This window comes from Peromyscus leucopus, chromosome 11 (genome assembly GCF_004664715.2).
Source record: "Peromyscus leucopus breed LL Stock chromosome 11, UCI_PerLeu_2.1, whole genome shotgun sequence".
Taxonomy (NCBI): Eukaryota; Metazoa; Chordata; class Mammalia; order Rodentia; family Cricetidae; genus Peromyscus; species Peromyscus leucopus.
In genome coordinates, this window is record NC_051072.1 from 37,471,216 (window position 1) to 37,489,578 (window position 18,363).

An 18,363-nucleotide genomic window follows, 5' to 3' on the forward strand; every position below is an offset into this window, starting at 1 on the left:
TTTGAAGTTTCTTTTTTTTTAAATTACACTCACAATATTCATTAATTACACTCATGATATTAATTACATTTGTGGTATTCATTGATTACATTCTCAGTATTCATTCAATAACTATGATATTCATTAATTACATTAATTGTATTGATTTATTATATTCATGATATTATGTCCTGATACTACTGTCCGTTTGTGGGGTTTTTATTTTGAAGTTTCTTAAAGTGATCTTTGGTTCTGTGTAAGAGTGTTAACAGATCCCTTCCAGGGTTTACTTACTAAACAGAGCTCTGGAAAAATGCTAAGATGATGATCTGACAGTATTAGGAGGTGAGTGCTGAAATGACTTTGGAACCTGAATTAGGTTGAAAACTACTTGAATAAGAAGATGCTTCAAATACTTCCTGTGTAAACTAGATGTCACCTCCTCCCCCATAGGGGGGGGTGATAAAAGTGACTGTAAATGTTTTGATCTTAGTCATATTAAGGTAGAACCTTCCAAATACTTGATTTGCTAAGAAGGCAATAGTCTATTTGAAGCCTAAGGGGCCTAAGTTGAGGGGGAACAAAATTTGACTGTCTTACTAATTTTTCCCAGTATAGATTTAGACCTGTATTATGGTTTTATATAACTAGCTCTAAGTGAAGATTTTGTGATTCTAGAAAGTTAATATAAAATTGTGAGGCCTGTTATTTTGTTGTAGTGTGTGTGTGTACTTCTCTTCTTTGGGGTTTACTGTTGTGGCTTTATCTATTGCCTGTGTTTTCTAGTGTGTATCTGACTTCCCTCAGTTGGAATTTTCCTTCTAGTGCTTTCTGTAGGGCTGGGTTTGTGGATAGGTATTGTTTAAATCTGGCTTTCTCTTCAAATGTCTTGTTCCTTCCGTCTATGATGATTGAAAGTTTTGCTGGGTATATTAGTCTGGGCTGACATCCATGGTCTCTTAGTGTCTGCATTACATCTGTCCAGGTCCTTCTGGCTTTCAGAGTCTCCATTGAGAAGTCGGGTGTTATTCTGATGGGTTTACCTTTATAGGTCACTTGGCCTTTTTCCTTGGCTGCTCTTAATATTCTTTCTTTATTCTGTACATTTAGTTGTTTAATTATTATGTGTCGAGGGACTTTTTTGGGGGTCTAGTCTGTTTGGTGTTCTATAGGCTTCTTGTATTTTCATAGGCATTTCCTTCTTTAAGTTGGGAAAGTTTTCTTCTATAATTTTGTTGAATATATTTTCTGTGCCTTTGAGTTGGTATTCTTCACCTTCTTCTATCCCTATAATTCGTAGGTTTGGTCTTTTCATGGTGTCCCAAATTTCTTGGACATTTTGGTTCATGACTTTGTTGGCTCTAGTGTTTCCTTCGACTGATGAAACTATTTCTTCTACTGTATCTTCAATGCCAGAGATCCTCTCTTCCATCTCTTGCATTCTGTTGGTTATACTTGCATCTGAAGTTCCTGATCTTTTACTCAGGTTTTCTATTTCCAGCATTCCCTCTGTTTGTGTCTTCTTTATTTTTTCAATTTCCCTTTTCAGTTCTTGGACTGTTTCCTTTGTTTGTTTCATTGCTTTTTCATGATTTTCTTTCAGTGCTTTATTGTTTTCTTCCAGTACTTTATTGTTTTCTTGCAGGACTTTATTGTTTTCTTCCAGGACTTTATTGTTTTCTTGCAGGGCTTTATTGTTTTCTTCTAATTTGTTTGCCCTTTCCTCTAGTTGTTTACAGCGTTCTTCCAATTTTCTTGTCTTTTCCTCTACACAAGCCTCTACCTTCTTCATGATGTTACTCATAAGGCTACTTACTTCTGCTTCTTCCAATTTTTGATGTTCAGGTCTAGATGTTGGAGGCGGGCTAGGTTCTGGTGATGCTGTATTGCTCTTCATTTTGTTGTATGTACTTCTGCCTTGACGTCTGCCCATCTCCTTGTGGTTCCTTCTTGGTCTTATCAGTGTACTCTCTGGTCCAGAAGGGAAGTCGGGGACAGGATGGGAGCTGGGGGCTGGTCTCTCCTGTTATTTTGTTGTAAATAGCTAGGAAAATTACTTTTAAAACACTTACTTAGGGTGAGATGGTTCAGTGCATAATGGTTCAAGCTTGGCAGCTTGAGTTTGACCCCTAGAGCCCTGTAGGGTATGAAGAAGAGAACCGAAGTCCTCTAATTTCCACAACATGCTCTGCCAAACCTGTTTTCTCCCTTCCCATCGTATGTGCCTTTAAGGCAGGGAGAAGTAGTGATAAATTCCATTATCTTTCTGTATTAGACTTTGAAGGTGGTTTTATTTTCTGCTTAATTAAAAGTATTTAAAAGTATTGTAGTTTTGTGTCTTTGACTCTGAAAGTTTGAAAATGTTTAACAGTGGCTACTCTTATTTAAAGATAGTTTATTAGCAGCTACTTGATAATTATTGATACTACAGCTACTTGATAATTATTATTAGTGTTTAAACCCTGTTCTAAAAAGTGAAATTCTACATCATATGGTAATTTCAAGTTTTTGGCCATACCATCGCCATAAAGACATTTAATTTTGTTCATGTTGTTACGTTGAACTATGCCACCTGTAGGATTTACATAGCCTAGTAGTGTTATGTGTAAGAAACACAAATTAAGGATTAACTAAGCACCTTTTAAGAGGCTTCACAGTTACTTCATTATTACTTAGTGGATAAACACTAAGATTTTTTTTTTTTTTTTTTTTTTTTTTTTGGTTTTTTTGAGACAAGATTTCTCTGTGTAGTTTTGGTGCCTGTCCTGGATCTCACTCTGTAGACCAGGCTGGCCTTGAACTCACAGAGATCCACCTGGCTCTGCCTTCTAAGTGCTGGAATTAAAGGCCTGCGCCACCACTGCCCAGCAACACTTAAGATTTTTTAAAACAACATCAAAACTATGACTATATGGTAGTGTAATTCAGAAATTTTATACATCTATGGACTAAAAGAGTACTCAAGGATAAGTTACTTGAAGAATAGGCAACAGATTGTTTGCATATTTTTAGTAAATTTGGGAAAGTTTGAGAGAGTGGTGTTCTCTCTCTCTCTCTCTCTCTCTCTCAGGGGTCGGGAGAGGGGGAGAGTGAGAGAGAGTGTATGTATGTGTCTTGGAGACAGGCTTCTGCAATGTAGCCCAAGCTAATTTAGCTTGTGATCCTCCTGCCCCAGCCTCCTGGGTCAGTGCTGACATTATACTTGTACATCACTCTCTTGGCCTTAAGCAGTGTATAAAGACCTGAGGTGGGTCCTATTTTCCAGGTTCTGTCATTTATTGATTGGTTCAGGGATAGACTACCTTTTTTGGGGGGGGGGGTTGAAGACAGGGTTTCTCTGTGTAGCCCTGACTGCCTTGGAACTTGATTTGTAGACTAGGATGGCCTTGAACTCAGATCCACCTGCCTCTGCGACTAAGGGTGTGTCTACCACCACCCAGTTACTTTTTATAATTCTAATTCTGCCCTTTTTATCCTCCCCTTTATCTGAACTTTTGCAATGTTGACATTTTGTTTTTTGATACAGGATCTTACATAGCTAAGATTGGCCTATAATTCTCTATAGCAGTGAATGACCTTGAATTTGTAATCCTTAGCTTCCACTTCCTACAGACAGGTGACACCATTCCTGACTGCTTTTTGGTGTTCTCAGGCAGTCTTGCTCAGTATCCTGGGGTGGCCATGAACTTGTAGCAGTTCTACTCTTTTTGGGGCGGGTGCGGTTTCAAGACAGGCTTTCTCTATGTAGTTTTGGTGCCTGTCCTGGATCTCTGCTCTGTAGACCATGGTGGCCTCGAACTCAGAGATCTGATTGGCTCTGCTTCCAGAGAGCTGGGATTAAAGTCGTGCGCCACCGCTGCCTGGCTTGTAGCAGTACTCTTATCCCTAGCATCCTGAGTGCTGAAATTACAGAACATGTGGCCACTGTACCCTGGTGGCACTTTTCTAATAGTAAATACTTCTGGGAAAAATTATACTTAAGTTTCTTGAAAAGATCTGTGGCTACAACCTAGTTTTACAATTATTTATTAGCTTGTTGTGAAAATCAGGGCTGACTGCTCTCTTGTGCCTTGTATCTTCCACTGCTTAGCCCAAATTGTTTATGTTGGCCATTCAGTAAATGAGTTGATTTGAATTCAATTTTGTTCCAATTAGTCCACACTGTTTGCAGTACAATTCTAGTTTAAAATTTACCTTTACCGACCCTTAAAACACAAAAAGTCCCTGTACACTAATTTGTTGAAGATTTAGCCTGCTTCAGTGTTGTGAGGAAACCCAGTAAGTATAAATTGGTGTACTTAAATTTTTTTATTTTTTGAGATTATAATGATTATATCATTTCCCTCTTATCTTTCCTCCCTCAACCCCCCCCCATCCCTGTCCCTTCAAGTTCACGTGTGTTGCGAATTGCTAGTTGAAATCAAGATTTCATATGGTATGGATGCATAGTACTACTAAGGTTAAATGTTAGCTCAGCTGGAGCTGTATTCCTAGCTTAAGCTATGTTTTCAACCCTGTAAAGTTTTTTTTTAGGTGTGTGTTTCTATTGTGTGCATATTTTGTATATTGCCCATTAGGAGTCTTAAAAACTTGAGTATTAAAAACATCCTGTTTCCAGAATATGATGTTTTTTAGAGGGGAGACCATTTATGAAACCCTTAACAAATAACAATTTTATAATTTTATGGTTTTTTTTTTCTTGTAAGTAAAGCACAGAAAGATTCTGGTAAGAGGAGAATAGGTCTGTCTGTCTGTCTGTCTTTTTTTTTTTTTTTTTCCCCAAGATGGAGTTTTTCTATGTAGCTCTGGCTGTCCTGGAACTCACTTTGTAGACCAGGCTGGTCTCGAACTCAGATCCTCCTGCCACTGCCTCATGAGTGCTGGGATTAAAGCCCTGAACCACCACTGCCCTGCTTGCTCTCTTTTAACCTCTTAATTACAACCATCAATAGCTTTACCTTTCTTTCGGTTTTTCAAGACAGGATTTCTCTGTAGCTTTGGAGTTTGTCCAAGAACTTGCTCTGTAGATCAGGCTGACTTTGAACTCACAGATCCTCCTGCCTCTGCCTCCCAGGTGCTGGAACTAAAGGTGTGCGCCACTACTGCCCGGCCCATCAATGGCTTTAACACTTTAAATAGTATCCAGGGAACTTGTCCCCCCCCTCCCCCCAATCAGTCTAATGCTTATCCCTATCTTTATCATTTCTACTTCCTTTCCAACCCCAATCTTAGCAACTAAAATCCCAGTATACAACATATTATCCTCGGTTGACTCTAACAGCTCTTGAGGTCAAAGGGGCCACTGTTGTTAACTGGCAAGTATGACATTTGCATAGTGGTAATATTCAGTAGCTGTGGTTGTTCTCACAGTTACTATAGCACTCTGGGATACTGTAGAGACCTACAAGGCAACCTGGGACAGGGGAATTATTTTCTGAACTATGTACTTCAACTCTACTGCACCCAAGTACCATTTGAAGAATGCAAATGTGTTGACTGAAAGAATATAGCTCACAAATCCCAAGCAGTGAAACAACCCCAGATGCATAAATCTCAAGACAGTAACATAAACACAAAAACCAAGGCAATATATCTTTCTTACTAAATTACTAATCATATAGTAATGGCATCTAGCAAGAGTGAGTTAGATAAAATTCCAGGCAGATAATTAAAAAGAATGTTTTTTTTTTTTAAAGTATGTTTAAAGAGGTAAAAGAAGAAAGTAAGATCCTGATTGGGAAAACAGGAAAACAACAGAATAAGAAAGGGGAGCAGTGCAAGATAGGAAAGGAGGATTTGTTTTTAAAGAGATAGAAATATTGGAGGAAAAAAGCAATCTGAAATGCTGTAAATGAAAACCATTGTAAGTCAATAAACAAGTCTGTGGAATAGAATAGAAATGAGTAAATAAACTATCTGAGCTTGAAGACAAAGTGGCTGACCTGGAGCAATCAGACACAAAGATGAAGCAATGAGGAGGTACCAGTGAGAAGCCAACATACACATTTCATCCTCAAAAGACTGAGTGCTGTGGAGGTTAACTGTTCCAGGAGCAGTGTGGCTTTGGAGACTAGCGTTCAGGTGCAAACCCTTGCTTAGTAAATACATTTGAGTGTGAGAAGGAATTCTGGTCTCTACATGGATGTACCTGAGTACACATGCACATATGTCAAAAAATTAACATGTTTAACAGCTTGACCAGTTTATTAAAAAAAAAATCTTTCTTGGCTTTTATTAACCTGATTCCTCTTTTGAATTTTTAAACTGGGTTTTACTCATTGATTTTGTTTGCACAGTGTAACATGGTGACTGTGAGGAGGTCAGAGCACAATTGCAGGTCTCTGTTCTATGCCTTAATCAATGTGGGCCTGGTAATTGGACTCATTTGATCACATTAGGCAGAAAGCACCTTTACCCATTGACCTCTTTCCAGCCTTGCAACATATTCTTGAAGGTTTTTTTTTTTTTTTTGAGCTAGTTATTTTGTCTTTCTCTTAAAACAGAAAACACCCCCTCCCAACATTGATTGATTTGATTGATTGCCTTTTGGTGGGTGTGGTGGGGATGCACCTTGCATGCCATGTTGATATCCAGACCAGAGTTTGAGAGTTGACTCTTTCCTTGTACCGTGTGGGTTCTAGAATTTGAACTTAGGTTATTAGCAAGTGCTGTGGACCATTGAGCCATCTCACCTGCCTAAGTTGGCTTTTCTTGTGTTTCCATAGAAGCTAGGCATCTTTGAGGTAGAAAAAGGAATGAAGCTTGGTTTTGTTTATTGCTTTCTGCCCTGTGGCACACATTGTCAAATTGTTCATTACTAGTAATGTTCACTTTGATCTGTTTATTAAGGTGCTATTTGTGAGGCTGTTTTACTGCAGAGCTGTAATAAATAAATTTTGGGATGGGGGAGTAACTTAAAGATTGCATAGGTAATATATTCTCACACAAAATGTGTATATATAATATATGTGTGTGTGTCTAGATTTATAATTGAATGTTTATAATACAGTGTTCCTCTCACTTATTTTCATTGGGTTAAAAGTCATACTTAACATTTAAGGTGTACAGTTTTATTAACATTTAGTTGCATATCATGATATAATTATACAATGTGTTTATCTTCCTAAAAGAAAGTTTTGGGGACTGGAGAGATGACTCAGTCATTAAGAGCACTGGCTGCTCTTCCAGAGGACCTGGGTTCAATTCCCAGCACCTACATGGCTCACAACCGTCTGTAACTCCAGTACCAGGGGGTCTGACACCTTCACAAAGACACACAAGCAGGAGAAAACACAAACATAAAATAAGAAACATAAAACATTAAAAAAAGTTAAAGGAGCCAGGTGGTGGTGGCGCACACCTTTTTTTTTTTTAATTTATTTTATTTTATTTTACAATACCATTCAGTTCTACATATCAGCCACGGGTTCCCTTACCTCCAGCCCACCCCCCATTCCCACCTCCTCCAGGGCAAATCCTCCCCTGAGGACTGCGATCAACCTGGTAGATAGACTCAGTCCAGGCAGGTCCAGTCCCTTCCTCCCAGACTGAGCCAAGTGTCCCTGCATAAGCTCCAGGTTTCAAGCAGCCAACTCATGCAATGAGCACAGGACCCGGTACCACTGCCTAGTTGCCTCCCAAATTGATCAAGCCAATCAACTGTCTCACCTATTCAGAGGGCCTGATCCAGTTGGGGGCCCCTCAGCCTTTGGTTCATAGTTCATGTGTTTCCATTCATTTGGCTATTTTTTTTCAATAGTTGAGTAAAACCGAAATTTATTATAAGCCACAGTCGTCCTAGGGACCTCCATGCTATATATATATATATATAGGGTGGCGCACGCCTTTAATCCCAGCACTCAGGAGGCAGAGCCAGGCGGATCTCTGTGAGTTTGAGGCCAGCCTGGGCTACCAAGTGAGTTCCAGGAAAGGAGCAAAGCTACACAGAGAAACCCTGTCTCAAAAAACAAAACAAAACAACAAAAAAGTTAAACAAAAAAATGTTGTATGCCACATTTTACTTGTCCTTTTGTCTGTTTATAGACATTTGGTAAGATTCTACCTTTTGATGATTTTGATAAGTGGTGATGCAAACATTGGTATACACAATTTTAAGTATGATTTTTAATTCTTTGAGCATAGTGAATAAAGATATTGTGGACAATAGGGTAATTATGTGTTTTAACTTTTTGAAGGATTGCCAAATTGTAGTCTATAGTAGTTGTACAATTTTATCTTCGTAACAGTGACATACAAGGGTTCCAGTTTCTTACTATCTTCAATACCACTTGTTATTTTTTGCTGTTAGAGATTATATAGATATCCTAGTGGGTGTGAGCTAGTATCTTCTGGTAGTTTTGGCTTACATTTCTCTAATAACCATTTTTCTAGTGATGTTGAGGGTATTTTTATATGTGTATTGAGTATTTATAGGTCTTAGAGGAAATATCTAGAAATACCTAGTTGCATTTGCTTATTATATTTATTTTTTTTTCATTGTTATTTTTTTCCCTTCCTCCCTCCTAACCTTCATTTCTTCCTTTTTTGAGGCAAGGTCTCCTTATGTAGTAGACTCTGCTGTCCTGGAATTCCCTATGTAGAGGTTAGCCTCAGACTCCTTGGTCCACATGCACTTCTGCCTCTGCCTCTCAGGTTCTGGGATTAAAGGCATAGTCCACTGTTCCAGCTTTTGCTGATGGGATTAAAGGCATAGTCCACTGTTCCAGCTTTTACTGAATTTTAAGAGTTCCTTATGTGTTCTGGACACTTGACATTATCAGACATGATATGCACTCCGTTTTTGCTTAGCAGCATACTTAGGCCTTGATTATTCATGTCAGGTGAGGGTTCTTTATTAATGAGTTCATACCCTTGAATAATGTTCTTTATATGGTTGTTTTAAAATTTTAGCATAAAAATTATTGTGTGTGTGTGTGTGTGTGTGTGTGTGTGTGTGTGTTTAGAGGTTATCTTGGAGTGGACCCTGTCCTTCCACCATATGAGTCTTAATAGAACTGAGGTCAGCAGGCCTGCTGTGCCATCCCTCCCTCCCTTATTCCCTCTTTCCTTTTTTTTGTAAATCTTGGCTTTTGAGTAGTTTATACAGTGTCTGTACATTTCATTTATTTTGCTTGTTAAAAACTATGTTTTGGTCTGATATGATCGTGAATGTTTATAATCTCAACATTAGGAAAGCTGAGGCAAGAGAATCAGAAATGAGAGGCCTGCCTGTGCTACAAAGTAAGACTGTATCTCAATAAAACAAAACATAAACAGTATAATAAAATCCACTTATTTGTTGTAATTGTAGCATTTGCTTATTAGTAAACTGGGCCCATTTTTTTTTTTTGCTAGTTATTAAAATAATGACTTTTATACAGGGGAGTTTATTCACATAGTGGTCAAACACGGGAGATTGAAGTCTCATTTAGCTCTCTGAGGACAGCTTTTAAGGCATTTATGGGATCAAGGTACTCTGGGTGATTTGAGATGTAGATAAAGGTGATTGGAAATAAAGTAGTGGTTCTCTTTAGGACCAAGTATAGAAAATAGGGATTTTTCTTTCTTATGTCAAAAATCAACAGTCATCAGGCAACTTTGTAGCCAAAGTGAAAGGTTGGTGGCATTAATTGATTTAAGCTACCTTCAAGTTGCTAAAAAATTGATGAGGTAGCTATTACCATCCTGACTAGTATGTCAGAGGTAGTATGTATAGCAAAACTAATGAGACTGTATTGCTTAGCTAGGTGACCTTAATATTGGCTGTAAAAAGCAAGTGACCAAAAGAGGGATTAATCAGGTTTTTCTTTTAGTTTCATGACCCTTTAAAATATCTTGTCATGTGGAGTTCTTGTGTTACTTCTTACATACATCCCTTTTTAAATTTTTTGTTTGGTTTTTTTGAGATAGGATTTCTCTCTCTGTCCCTGGCTGTCCTGGAATTCTCTCTGTAGACTAGGCTGGATTTGAACTCAAAGATCCACCTGTCTCTGCCCCCCAGTGCAGGGATCAAAGGTGTGTACCATCACTGCCCAGCTACTCTTATAATATTGTTTTGAGTGTTCTGAATATTGTCAGTTGATTATATTTAAAATTCTTTTTGGGGACCTGGGTAAGACTATATCACAGAACTGGAGAGATGTCTTAGTGATTGAGAGTACTTGCTGCACTTCCAGAGATACCCAGGTTTTATTCCCAGCACCCAAATGATGGCCCACAACCATCTGCACAGTTCCAGTCCCAAGGTATCCAGTCCCCTCATTTGGCCTTCCTGAGCACTGGTACATGTGTGATGCACAGATATATGAGCAGCCCCCTGTGTGTGTGGGTGTGTGTGGTGTGTGTGTCCCGGCATTATAGATTGTACCATGCAAGTCACACAGTTTTATGTTAGAAATAATTCTGATTGTCATTAAAAATAAGCTTTATTGTCGGGTGGCGGTGGCGCATGCCTTTAATCCCAGCACTCGGGAGGCAGAGGCAGGCGGATCTTTGTGAGTTCGAGGCCAGCCTGGTCTACAGAGCGAGACCCAGGAAAGGCGCAAAGCTACACAGAGAAACCCTGTCTCGAAAAACCAAAAAAAAAAAAAAAAAAAAAAAAAAAAGCTTTATTGAGGTAAACTTTTTAAAAAATTTGCCCTGGTTTAAAGGGTATAGTTTGACTTTTTCCATAGTTTTGTAATTACTGTTACTTCAAACAATTCTTGCTTCTTCTTTTTTTTTTTTTTTTTTAAAAGATTTATTTATTTATTATGTAGACAGGAGAGGGTGCCAGATCTCATTACAGATGGTTGTGAGCCACCATGCTGGGAATTGAACTCAGGACCTCTGGAAGAGCAGTCAGTGCTCTTAACCTCAGAGCCATCTCTCCAGCCCCCCAATTCTTGCTTCTTATAGCCATCTATTCCACAATGCAACTGATCTTTTTAATAACTAGAATTTCATTATGTGAAAAGAGGAATTTACAAATTTGAAGATCTTACTAGGCCTTATTTGCTCTTCTAGAAATTGGGAAGCCTTTTTCTATAAAATATGTTCTGATGAACTCAATGTAAATAGGTTCTATAGATGTAAGAGCTGAAGAAGGAAACAAAAGGTTTGATACTTTCAAAGTTAATCTTTTAAAGAGGGGACAGGGAAACAGTAATAGACAATCACTTGGTTACTGTCATGTTCCTTCAGGTTTTTTTGGGGGCAAGGATGAAAGTAGAGGAACATTAATATGGTGTTTGAAACTGATCTGTTTAGAAAAGTTGGCTATTTGATTTTTTTTGTTTTTGTTTTAATTTTGGACAATAAGTAACTTTGAGATGAGTCATGTAGAACTTTAGTGTGGGAAACTTTGTTTTTATTTTAGTTTGGGATCTACTTCCGGAACTTAGTTCAAAACAATGGTCTCCTATAATTGTGATTTAGCAGTTGCAGATGGAATCTTACAGTTTGGTCAGTGTAATTTACTTTTTTCCCCCATTTTGAGAAGGGTCTCTCTAGGGAGTCAGCTGTTCTTGAACTTGCTATGGATCAGGCTGGCTTTGATTGCTGAGCTGAAAGGCATGCACCACCATGCCCAGCCAATTGTAATTTAAAGGAGATAAAGCATAAAGTTGTAATTTTGGTTAGAAACTACAGATCTAATTTCTTCCCTTTTCTTTCTTTCTTTTTTCTTTTCCTTTCTTTCTTTCTTTCTTTCTTTCTTTTTTTTTTTATATGACAGGGACTTGCCATGAGGTGTTGAAGCCTTGTTTCACTGAGTTGGAGAGACTGGACCTAAATGGCGCAGCATGACTTTGCTCCAGCCTGGCTTAATTTTCCTACTCCGCCATCATCAACAAAGGTACTTTTCCACCCTGAATCTCTGTGCCATTCTGTCTGCCTTGATTTTATTCATGATGTACACAGATTTAACCAAAGTGTGAAGACTTGGGCTGTGGTTGAGTGTGGCTCCTTGGTAGAGGACCTCCTTAACCTTCCCAAGTCCCTGGGTTGAAGACACAGTGTAAGGAGAAAAGTGAAGGCAGTTTCCATGTTGTCTTTGTTCAAGATGGTTTTTGCATTGTTGAGAGGCCATGCATTTTAAGTCAGATGTTTGAACTTCTCATCTTATTTTTTAAAAATAATTTTTGTTACTTTACTGCTAAGTAGTAATGATACCTTAGCATACATGAGATACTTAGTTGGTAGAGTACTTGGCCAAATATTTAATTTGATCATAATTTCATGAATGTTGTATATTTTAGATTCCATGAATTTCAATTATTGACCTCTTGTTTTTGACAGAGGGAAAGTGAAAGGATTGTATTCCATAGTAAAGGACATGGACACTGGTTATTCTGTAAAGCTGTCTTTGATATCACAACTCTCTGCTGGGTCCCATTAATTGCTGGTTGGTTGCTGTGTTGTTTTCAACAATGCCCTGGGGCACAAATTGCTCCTTGTTCTGACTCAATTTAATTAGATAAAAGGTGGTTTTTGAGGTCAGTCTTTGAGGTTTTTCTGACCTCCAAAAAGAAGTCTCTTGTTTCCCTGTTCTCTCTGTGCTAGCTGCCTTATTGGTTTAGCTTAGTGCTATTTGTTGAGAGTGGCCACCACCCTCTTGTCTCCTCCCCACACCTCCCACTAAAAATCTCCATTGGCTGGGCATGGTGGTGCATGCCTTTCTTTAATCCCAGCACTTGGGAGGCAGAGGCAGGTGGATCTCTGTGAGTTCGAGGCCAGCCTGGGCTACAGAACGAGTTCCAGGACAGCTAGGACTGTTACACAGAGAAACCCTGTCTCCAAGGAAAACAAAACAAAAACAACAACAAAAAACCCTCCATTATTTCTGATGGATGATCCTTTAATTTTAAACTTTCTCATGCTGTGTTTTGAAGAGTTCCTTTGAGCACTGCTTCTTACCATTGTAAAAATCTATTAAGTAGCAAAATTTGGGTCTCAATATTCTTGGTCTGAAAAACCTGAAATAGATCATTCAGTTGTGAATGGGGAGGGGCAGAGAAAAAGAACCCTGGTTTCATAATTATCACTTGGAATATAACCTCTTCAGTTGCAGTTGGACAGAATCGTTGTTTGCAGTTGCAGAGGGATGGCTAACAGAACTCAGGGAAATACTTGCTTTGCTAGCCTTAAAGGATATAGATGACTAGTGTGTATTACTGAGAAGGCCTTTCAGAACTTTCCCAGGCTGTCTTATGGGCTGTCTTAATTACATTAGCATAAACTCTGGAGTTATTAAAGGAGCTTATTAGTAAGTAATCCCACCACTTAGGGATTTCCACAGCTTTTTAGGAGGTCTGTGACCAGGTACAGGGACAGAGACCAGATATACTTCATGTAGTAAATATACTCATAGTGGAGATGAAATTTTATTATTAAATTATTAAATTATTAATTTGTTTTCTGCTGTCCTTTATATTTAAAGTTATTTTAACAACTAACTTATTCTAAGATTCCCTCTTTTAAGTCTCACTAAGAAAGAAAGAATAAAAGAAACAATTTCAAATTAATCTTAAGTATTGTAGCTTATAGAGATGATAACCAGAAACAATCCATCTGACTTAATCCATCTACTTCTGCAGTGTAGAGAAATCCAATGAGTCTTGATCATCTGAGCCTTTACCGTCATGAGGTAGCCATCTAGTACTTTTAGGTGTACAGGTAGTTTTTAAAAAGTTTATTAACTCGCCTTTAATCCCAGCACTCGGGAGGCAGAGCCAGGCGGATCTCTGTGAGTTCGAGGCCAGCCTGGGCTACCAAGTGAGCTCCAGGAAAGGCGCAAAGCTACGCAGAGAAACCCTGGCTCGAAAAACCAAAAAAAAAAAAAAAGTTTATTAAAAATAGCTCTCATGAGTATGATTTTAGTTTGGAAATTTGTTCCTTTAAAATGGGTTGAGCCTACTTCCCTAGGCAATAGAATTTAGTTTGAAGGTGAATCTTAGTGGTCATTGAAGCTTACTGTCTTTTGTAGGTTTTTTGGAAGGTTAACTTGCTCACATATTTTTATATAGTTAATTCATGTGAAACCAGACTTTATTCTATGTTCTATGTTCTTGGCATACAATTCCTTTTGGAATTAGAGAAAATGATTAAAAATTCCATTTTGTAGATTGTAAGACTATAACAAAAATTGTTAGGAAAGGAGACTCTCACTAGATCGGCAAAGATTTATTTATTTTTAAAATTTTTAATTTCTTTTTCTTTTGAGACAGGGTTTCTTTGTGTAGTTTTGGCTTCCCTAGAACTGGCTCTGTAGACCAAACTGGCCTTGAATTTACAGAAATCCATCTGCCTGCCTATCTCTTGAGTGCTGGGATTAAAGTTGTGGGCCACCACCAACTGGCAAAGTTTTCATTTCTTTTATGTGTGTGCGCACATGCACACACACATTCATGTTCATTGGTGTTTTGCATGCATGTATATCTGTATGAAGGTGTCAGAAACCCTGAACTGGAGTTACCAGGTGTGAACTGCCATAGGGTACTGGAAATTGAACCTAGGTTCTCTAGAAGAGGAGCCAGTGCTCTTAACTGTTGATTTATCTCCATCTCTCCAGTCCCCCCAATTTTCTTTCTTTTTTTTCCTTCTGGCAAATTTTCATTTCTTAAGCCAAGGTCTCATGTATTTTTTTATACTCCTGTTTACTTTCCAAGTGCTGGGATTACAGGTGTGTTCTATCACTTTCAACCCAGATGAATTTGTGTTACTGTTCTCCTTCTTGTTTCCCCATGCATAGTTACTACAATCTGTGCTGCTCAGACCCCTGTTGCTCTAACCTATCTAGTTTATAGGCAGCCTCTCCCATGCCCAAAGACTAACTTTGGAGTCTATATGCATTTCTATTTCCTTTCACCATTTTGTGTAAAGGAACATAAGGCTTATTTTATTTGTAAAAGAGTCTTACGACTACCAAAAGAGTATTTGGAAAGTGAAACTGCCCTAACAAAAGTTTGTAAGTTTATCATTATTTAAGTATTAATAACCCAGGGTAAGGGCTGAGGACTGTTAAAGTACAGTAAACTCTTAGTGCTTTTCTAGATTCAGTATGTATATAGACCATCATGATGATAGATAGATTCTGATTCTGTTTGAGTTGAGTGTAGGTTACTCTCCATCCCAAGCTAGGCCTAACCTGTCAGGCAAACACTAAACACTGCTACTGAGCTTTTTACTATTTATTTATTTGTTTATTTTTTTTAAAGATAGATAGGGTCTTATGTAGTCCAGATTGACCTTTGAATCTCTGTGTGGTGGAATATGACCTTTGAACTTTTGAACCTGATTCTTCCAACTCTTAAGTTCTGGGATTACAGGTGTGTGACACTGCACCTTGCTTTTTATTTGGGACAGAACCTCACCAAGTTGCCCAGGCTAGCTTCAAACATTCTCTGTAGTTCAACCAGCCCTTGAATTTATGTGATCCTCCTGTTTCAGCTCTCTAGTAGCTGAGCTTACAGACTCTTGACACGCAAGTTAGCTCCATATTTTCTAACCAAACATGTTACTTCTTGAGTAGTCATCAATTTGAGTGATCATCAGTCTAAATTCTTAAGATTGAGTTTTTTATTTTTATTTTTTTTGGTCTTCCCCTAAAGCAGTGGTTCTCAGCCTTCCTAAAGAAGGACCCTTTAATACAGTTCCTCATGTCGTGGTAACTCCCAGCCATAAAATTATTTTCATTACTACTTTATAACTGTAATTGTGTTCCTGTTATGAATTGTATTGTAAATATTTTTTGGAGATAGAGGTTTGACAAAGGGGTCGAGATCCATAGGTTGAGAACCAGTGCCCTAAAGAGACAGCTACAAGCTTGTGCTTTTTGTGATGTGAGATATATATATACACACATAAAATAGTACAGTAATTTATTATTATTAATATTAATATTATTTTTGGAGACAGGATCTCTGTAGCTCTGGCTGTTTTGAGACTCACTGTGTAAACCAGGCTGGACTTGGCGTCGAACTCAGAGATCTGCCTGCCTCTACCTGTGCCCGCCACTCCTGCCTATAGTGATTTCTTTCTTTTTTAAAATTATAACCTCTCAGCTTATTTTTTCATCTTAAAAATCATGTCTTAGATTTCTGTTTGTAACTGCTTGTTCTCTGCTGGGACTTTTGTATCATGTATGTCTCTGCTTTTAATGTTGTCTTAAGTAAATGGAACAAACATGACTTACCATGGTGTTTTTTTTTTTTTGGTTTTTTTGGTTTTTTTAAGAAGGGATTTCTCTGTAACAGTCCTGGCTGTCCTGGAACTCTCTTTGTAGACCAGGCTGTCCTTGAACTCACTGAGAGCCGCCTGCCTCTGCCTCCCAAGTGCTGGGATTAAAGGTGTGGGCCATCACTGCCCGGCTTACCATTCTTTCCTTCAGTATAATGATAGTTCTCAGTTTTAGTTCAGAATGATGTACAGATAGATGAATTAAGGATGATAATGTTATAACTGTCCTTACATGCCTTTCTGAGACATGTAGTGTTTTAGCCCCATCATGTGGTCAGAATACAAACTACATGCATCTGGTTATGCCTGTGCCTTAGGACAGTTGACACAGCATTTTTACGTGTGTATAGATCTAATGAAATAAGTTTCATTTGCGTTTGTGCACCAGTGCATAACTTTTGTGATTCTTTAAACCAATGCTTTAAATTTTTTTCTGAATTAATCCATTAAAAGTTATTTTATATGTGTGAGTATTTAGTCTTTATGTAAGTTTGTGTACCATGTGCATGCATGGTTTCCACAGAGTCAAGAAGAGGGTGTCTAATCCCCTGTAACTAGAGTTACAGATGATTGTGAGCTACTATGTGGGTCTTCTGAAAGAGCAGCAGGTACTCTTAACCACCAACACCCCCCCCCCCCCCCCCCCGTGTTTTCGATGTTGCACATGTGGAGGTCAGAGGCCAACTTTTGAATTTGTTTTCTCTTACCATGCGGGGTCCGAGGGCCCACTGAGATTTTCAGTATTGGCAACAAGCACCTTCACTTATCTCTCGCTGATCTGGATATGGCCTGCAGTAAGAGTAACATTTTGGGTAAGGTGTCGTGACACATGCTTTTAATTTTCGCACTTAGGAAGTAGAGGCAGGTGTGAATCTCTGAGTTTGAGGTCAGTGTGGACTACATGCCACAAGTTGTGCTCCTGGCCAGCTTGAGTATATAGTGAGACTGTCTCAAACAGTAACAACAAAACCAAACCATTTTGACCTGGTCAGATAAGATGACTCTAGGTAAAAGGCTTGGCATGGGACTTAGGAGAACCTGAGTTTCATCCCTGAACTCACATTTAAAAAAAAAAAAAATGTTAGTCTGTGCCTTTAATCCTAGCTCTGGGGCTAGTGAGACAAGTCCCAGTTTGGATCCCTGGGTCCCACTGAGTTAGCCCAGCCTAATTGGTGAGTTCCAGGTCATCGAGAGACCCTGTCTCATTCTACTCCTCTAATGTAGAAGAGGTAAGTAATTTCTATAAACAGGCTACTGTAGCTATCGTAGTACTAAGTGTTAGAAAAAAGAAGATCCCAAGAGTGCAGTGTTAAATAAAGGGTGGATAAGCTAGAGTTGTAATTGGGTTATTGACCTTTTGCTTAATATGCACAGGCCCTAGGTTCAGTCTCCAGCCTTGTAAGAATAAAGCAAGAAAGGGGGGCAAAAAGGCATGTTGGTTGTAGAAAATTAAAACAAAACAATAAAAAATTATGATGAAATTCTACTAGAGGTGAATACCACATTTGTATTTTAATATTCTTCTGTGGCTGTCAAGAGTATCATTACCACTTTGAGATTTTATTTATTTTAATTAAATGCAAGATCTCTCTATCTCCCAGACTGGCTTCAAATTTACCTTGTAGCCCAGCTTGGTTTGCATCTGAGGCTGGCTTCCAATTTACAGTCTTCTGTTTTCATTTCCCAGTGTGGTCTATTACACTGAGTCCGCCTGTCATTTGTTCTTTCATGGCAGTGGTTATCTAGTAAGACTATTTAAAAGCAATATAAGCAGTATAAGCTCACATTGAGTCTAATGCATCTTTTGTAGGATAAGCAGATCCGAAATTCAGTCAGACTGGTAGAGTTCATTGAAGTATCTTTGTGGGACATTGTTCTATGTAGACTTTTTTTGGTGTGTTTATATAAATTGTTTTATTGAGGTATCCTAGATTTGTTTTTGTTTTTGAAGGCATATTGGCTGAGGAGATGACCTTACTTTCTTTTGGCCTTCTTCTTTCCACCTCCTGTGTCCTGGGACCGTAAACACGCTTTACTGTATCCAATTTGGGCATGCTAGGGATCACATGATGATGGTGATAGGCAAGTACTCTACCAACTGAGTTATACCCCCAGTTCCTAGTTCTAGGAATTACGAATTTTTCCTTCCACATTTCTTCAATGAGCTAT

The 18,363-nt window shown here is 38.4% G+C and overlaps 1 protein-coding gene across 5 annotated transcripts in view; it reads left to right on the top strand.

The window, feature by feature from the left end:
• Gpbp1 (GC-rich promoter binding protein 1) overlaps positions 1 to 18,363 on the top strand; it is a 78,739-nt gene that overhangs the window by 16,498 nt on the left and 43,878 nt on the right. For 3 of the 5 annotated variants that reach the window (XM_028884372.2, XM_028884364.2, XM_028884381.2), the window contains exon 3: positions 11,693 to 11,812. The exons of the other annotated variants lie outside the window; for them this stretch is intronic. In XM_028884372.2, coding sequence (XP_028740205.1) covers positions 11,750 to 11,812 — 63 coding nt within the window. In that variant the 5' untranslated portion in view covers positions 11,693 to 11,749. The remainder of the gene's footprint in view (positions 1 to 11,692; positions 11,813 to 18,363) is intronic. 5 annotated transcript variants of the gene reach the window in all.